The following is a 6849-nucleotide window of genomic DNA, read 5'->3' as shown; positions in this document are numbered from 1 at the left end:
CTATAGTAAAACATGCTGTTCTTCTGTATTTGAAGAACCTGTAGTAAAACATGCTGTTCTTCTGTATTTGAACCTATAGTAAAACATGCTGTTCTTCTGTATTTGAACCTATAGTAAAACATGCTGTTCTTCTGTATTTGAACCTATAGTAAAACATGCTGTTCTTCTGTATTTGAACCTATAGTAAAACATGCTGTTCTTCTGTATTTGAACCTGTAGTAAAACATGCTGTTCTTCTGTATTTGAACCTGTAGTAAAACATGCTGTTCTTCTGTATTTGAACCTATAGTAAAACATGCTGTTCTTCTGTATTTGAACCTGTAGTAAAACATGCTGTTCTTCTGTATTTGAACCTATAGTAAAACATGCTGTTCTTCTGTATTTGAACCTGTAGTAAAACATGCTGTTCTTCTGTATTTGAACCTGTAGTAAAACATGCTGTTCTTCTGTATTTGAACCTGTAGTAAAACATGCTGTTCTTCTGTATTTGAACCTGTAGTAAAACATGCTGTTCTTCTGTATTTGAACCTATAGTAAAACATGCTGTTCTGTTCAGAATGTATTGCCGTCTCCTGTCTGCTGGATAGTGGAGCTCGATGAGAACCCGGCTCGATAAGCCTGATCGATACGGTGATCGTTATCAATACAAAAATTAACGAGCTCCGTCCCTACTTACTTGTAGGCCTTATAAACGTAGACGGAAAAAGTTAATTGACAGAGAATTCCGTCAAAGGTGGCCAATTGGTAAAGTAAATGTACTCGGTTCGTTTCCATCAGCGGTCCTGAGGTGGTCCTCTCTCACTTGACCCCCCCCCCCCCACCCCGCCCCCTCCCTCCCACTCCACCCCCCGTGCCCCGCCCCCTCAGCCCCCCCCCCCTCTCGGGGGTCTGTCATCAGATCACACAAACAGTCAATCCCTCGTCAATAAAGAGCCTTTCGGTCTTTCAGAGTCCATTATTCCCAGAGGCGGACTCATTAACCCCCCCCCCCCCCAACACACACGCACGAACGCACACACGCACACGTGCACGCACGCACTCACGCACACACACGAGTGACTATGGAGGATTGGGGGAGAAACAGGGTTCTAAACATGGGGCATAGCAGCATGGCGCTGAAACAGTTAAGGATGCCGTTTCTTTTCAGTTTTATTGTAACCGTGAGCCTAATAATTGGCCCCCCCAAATAAATAAACAAACAAACAAACAAACAAACAAACATAAATAAATAGCAGATCTACAAGCTCACAGCGTGACGTGCAGTGGCTGCTAGCTGGCAAAGAATAGAGTCTGTAACCCATGAATCTCTCAAATGTCTAATCCTAAACCTCAATATTTTATCTATCTAATCTCTCCACTACTCATATCTCTATCTCTATCTCTATCTAATCTCTCCACTACTCATATCTCTATCTCTATCTAATCTCTCCACTACTCATATCTCTATCTCTATCTAATCTCTCCACTACTCATATCTCTATCTCTATCTCTATCTAATCTCTCCACTACTCATATCTCTATCTCTATCTAATCTCTCCACTACTCATATCTCTATCTCTATCTCTATCTAATCTCTCCACTACTCATATCTCTATCTCTATCTCTATCTAATCTCTCCACTACTCATATCTCTCCACTACTCATATCTAATCTCTCCACTACTCATATCTCTATCTCTATCTAATCTCTCCACTACTCATATCTCTCCACTACTCATATCTAATCTCTCCACTACTCATATCTCTATCTCTATCTAATCTCTCCACTACTCATATCTCTCCACTACTCATATCTAATCTCTCCACTACTCATATCTCTAATCTCTCCACTACTCATATCTCTATCTCTATCTAATCTCTCCACTACTCATATCTCTCCACTACTCATATCTCTAAATGTCTAATCCTAAACCTCAATATTTTATCTATCTAATCTCTCCACTACTCATATCTCTATCTCTATCTAATCTCTCCACTACTCGTATCTAATCTCTCCACTACTCATATCTCTCCACTACTCATATCTAATCTCTCCACTACTCATATCTCTAATCTCTCCACTACTCATATCTCTCCACTACTCATATCTCTATCTCTATCTAATCTCTCCACTACTCATATATCTATCTCTATCTAATCTCTCCACTACTCATATCTCTATCTCTATCTAATCTCTCCACTACTCATATCTCTATCTCTATCTAATCTCTCCACTACTCATATCTCTCCACTACTCATATCTCTAATCTCTCCACTACTCATATCTCTCCACTACTCATATCTCTAATCTCTCCACTACTCATATCTCTCCACTACTCATATCTAATCTCTCCACTACTCATATCTCTAATCTCTCCACTACTCATATCTCTAATCTCTCCACTACTCATATCTCTAATCTCTCCACTACTCATATCTCATATCTCTTCACTACTCATATCTAATCTCTCCACTACTCATATCTCTAATCTCTCCACTACTCATATCTCTAATCTCTCCACTACTCATATCTCTAATCTCTCCACTACTCATATCTCTAATCTCTCCACTACTCATATCTCTAATCTCTCCACTACTCATATCTCTAATCTCTCCACTACTCATATCTCTAATCTCTCCACGACTCATATCTCTACTCATACCACTACTCATATCTCTAATCTCTCCACTACTCATCTCTAATCTCTCCACTACTCATATCTCTATCTAATCTCTCCACTACTCATATCTCTAATCTCTCCACTACTCATATCTCTAATCTCTCCACTACTCATATCTCTAATCTCTCCACTACTCATATCTCTACTCATACCACTACTCATATCTCTAATCTCTCCACTACTCATATCTCTAATCTCTCCACTACTCATATCTCTAATCTCTCCACTACTCATATCTCTAATCTCTCCACTACTCATATCTCTAATCTCTCCACTACTCATATCTCTAATCTCTCCACTACTCATATCTCTAATCTCTCCACTACTCATATCTCTAATCTCTCCACTACTCATATCTCTAATCTCTCCACGACTCATATCTCTACTCATACCACTACTCATATCTCTAATCTCTCCACTACTCATCTCTAATCTCTCCACTACTCATATCTCTATCTAATCTCTCCACTACTCATATCTCTAATCTCTCCACTACTCATATCTCTAATCTCTCCACTACTCATATCTCTAATCTCTCCACTACTCATATCTCTACTCATACCACTACTCATATCTCTAATCTCTCCACTACTCATATCTCTAATCTCTCCACTACTCATATCTCTAATCTCTCCACTACTCATATCTCTAATCTCTCCACTACTCATATCTCTAATCTCTCCACTACTCATATCTCATATCTCTTCACTACTCATATCTAATCTCTCCACTACTCATATCTCTAATCTCTCCACTACTCATATCTCTAATCTCTCCACTACTCATATCTCTACTCATACCACTACTCATATCTCTAATCTCTCCACTACTCATATCTCTAATCTCTCCACTACTCATATCTCTAATCTCTCCACTACTCATATCTCTAATCTCTCCACTACTCATATCTCTAATCTCTCCACTACTCATATCTCTAATCTCTCCACTACTCATATCTCTAATCTCTCCACTACTCATATCTCTAATCTCTCCACTACTCATATCTCTAATCTCTCCACTACTCATATCTCTAATCTCTCCACTACTCATATCTCTAATCTCTCCACTACTCATATCTCTAATCTCTCCACTACTCATATCTCTACTCATATCTCTTTGAATTTGAATTATCACCTTCTATATATACTAATGTTCTGGGGACAACACAACTATAGCAATACAATAGCACGCACGCACGCACGCACGCACGCACGCACGCACGCACGCACGCACGCACGCACGCACGCACGCACGCAGTGTGAAGGACACACAGCCAGACTCATTAGCAGTAGGTCGTTTTAAGTGTGCATGAAGGAAGGACGTCTTGTTGTACACAATGACTAGTAATTAACACACACACATGCACGCACACACACACACACACACACACACACACACACACACACACACACACACACACACACACACACACACACACACACACACACACACCTTTACATAGATTGTGCATTACATTCACCCATTCACACACACATCCATGGAGGAAACCATGCAAGGCACCAACCTGCACATCAGGAGCAATCAGGGGTTCAGTGTCTTGCTCAAGGACACTTTTTGACACGAACTCTTGGGGAGCCCACAGGGATCGAACCGGGAACCTTGCGGTCCTCATATCCGTCCTACCCGCTGAGCCACTGCCGCCCCACTATGACTATATATGGGCGTGCCCCCATTTAGTCCCTTTTGTGCCCAATTAGTTCTTAGTTAGTTTCCGTCAGTGAAAAAGGTTAGTCGAACATTTTACATCATACGTCATACTTCGTCATGTCTTCCATTTTTAAACTTTTTATACGTTGTTTTTTTCTGCCCTGCTTCGTCATACAAGATTGTCGCATGAAAATAATATTTCATCTATTTGATCAATTAAGTCCCGACTTACGTCCCAGTAGCTACCCTCGATCAGTCCCATTAGGGAAAGACCATACAGTCTGGAGCAACGGAAGCTCTGATCATGAATAAAATATAAATGCTTCCGTCATACAGTCTGGAGCAACGGAAGCTCTGATCATGAGTAAAATATAAATGCTTCCGTCATACAGTCTGGAGCAACGGAAGCTCTGATCATGAATAAAATATAAATGCTTCCGTCATACAGTCTGGAGCAACGGAAGCTCTGATCATGAGTGAAATATAAATGCTTCCGTCATACAGTCTGGAGCTTCGGAAGCTCTGATCATGAGTAAAATATAAATGCTTCCGTCATACAGTCTGGAGCAACGGAAGCTCTGATCATGAATAAAATATAAATGCTTCCGTCATACAGTCTGGAGCAACGGAAGCTCTGATCATGAGTGAAATATAAATGCTTCCGTCATACAGTCTGGAGCTTCGGAAGCTCTGATCATGAGTAAAATATAAATGCTTCCGTCATACAGTCTGGAGCTTCGGAAGCTCTGATCATGAATAAAATATAAATGCTTCCGTCATACAGTCTGGAGCAACGGAAGCTCTGATCATGAGTAAAATATAAATGCTTCCGTCATACAGTCTGGAGCAACGGAAGCTCTGATCATGAGTAAAATATAAATGCTTCCGTCATACAGTCTGGAGCAACGGAAGCTCTGATCATGAATAAAATATAAATGCTTCCGTCATACAGTCTGGAGCAACGGAAGCTCTGATCATGAGTAAAATATAAATGCTTCCGTCATACAGTCTGGAGCAACGGAAGCTCTGATCATGAGTAAAATATAAATGCTTCCGTCATACAGTCTGGAGCAACGGAAGCTCTGATCATGAGTAAAATATAAATGCTTCCGTCATACAGTCTGGAGCAACGGAAGCTCTGATCATGAGTAAAATATAAATGCTTCCGTCATACAGTCTGGAGCAACGGAAGCTCTGATCATGAGTAAAATATAAATGCTTCCGTCATACAGTCTGGAGCAACGGAAGCTCTGATCATGAGTAAAATATAAATGCTTCCGTCATACAGTCTGGAGCAACGGAAGCTCTGATCATGAGTAAAATATAAATGCTTCCGTCATACAGTCTGGAGCAACGGAAGCTCTGATCATGAGTCAAATATAAATGCTTCCGTCATACAGTCTGGAGCAACGGAAGCTCTGATCATGAATAAAATATAAATGCTTCCGTCATACAGTCTGGAGCAACGGAAGCTCTGATCATGAGTCAAATATAAATGCTTCCGTCATACAGTCTGGAGCAACGGAAGCTCTGATCATGAGTAAAATATAAATGCTTCCGTCATACAGTCTGGAGCAACGGAAGCTCTGATCATGAGTAAAATATAAATGCTTCCGTCATACAGTCTGGAGCAACGGAAGCTCTGATCATGAGTAAAATATAAATGCTTCCGTCATACAGTCTGGAGCAACGGAAGCTCTGATCATGAGTAAAATATAAATGCTTCCGTCATACAGTCTGGAGCAACGGAAGCTCTGATCATGAGTAAAATATAAATGCTTCCGTCATACAGTCTGGAGCAACGGAAGCTCTGATCATGAGTAAAATATAAATGCTTCCGTCATACAGTCTGGAGCAACGGAAGCTCTGATCATGAGTTAAATATAAATGCTTCCGTCATACAGTCTGGAGCAACGGAAGCTCTGATCATGAGTAAAATATAAATGCTTCCGTCATACAGTCTGGAGCAACGGAAGCTCTGATCATGAGTAAAATATAAATGCTTCCGTCATACAGTCTGGAGCAACGGAAGCTCTGATCATGAGTAAAATATAAATGCTTCCGTCATACAGTCTGGAGCAACGGAAGCTCTGATCATGAGTAAAATATAAATGCTTCCATCATACAGTCTGGAGCAACGGAAGCTCTGATCATGAGTCAAATATAAATGCTTCCGTCATACAGTCTGGAGCAACGGAAGCTCTGATCATGAGTAAAATATAAATGCTTCCGTCATACAGTCTGGAGCAACGGAAGCTCTGATCATGAGTAAAATATAAATGCTTCCGTCATACAGTCTGGAGCAACGGAAGCTCTGATCATGAGTAAAATATAAATGCTTCCGTCATACAGTCTGGAGCAACGGAAGCTCTGATCATGAGTAAAATATAAATGCTTCCGTCGTACAGTCTGGAGCAACGGAAGCTCTGATCATGAATAAAATATAAATGCTTCCGTCGTACAGTCTGGAGCAACGGAAGCTCTGATCATGAATAAAATATAAATGCTTCCGTCGTACAGTC

General features: G+C 40.6%; 1 protein-coding gene across 1 annotated transcript in view; it reads right to left on the bottom strand.

Moving 5' to 3' along the window:
- Nucleotides 1-672: 672 nt before the first annotated feature.
- Nucleotides 673-6849, bottom strand: part of LOC306940278 (secretory carrier-associated membrane protein 1-like) — a gene marked incomplete at its 3' end in the record, with an annotated part of 72540 nt that continues 66363 nt past the window's right edge. The window contains exon 9 of the mRNA XM_079525300.1: nucleotides 673-684. Coding sequence (XP_079381426.1) covers nucleotides 673-684 — 12 coding nt within the window. The remainder of the gene's footprint in view (nucleotides 685-6849) is intronic.

Source organism: Electrona antarctica (genome assembly GCF_951216825.1).
Source record: "Electrona antarctica genome assembly, chromosome: 16".
In the NCBI taxonomy this organism is placed as follows: domain Eukaryota; kingdom Metazoa; phylum Chordata; class Actinopteri; order Myctophiformes; family Myctophidae; genus Electrona; species Electrona antarctica.
The sequence above is the reverse complement of the archived record's forward strand: the minus strand, read 5'-3'. Positions and strand labels throughout refer to the sequence as shown.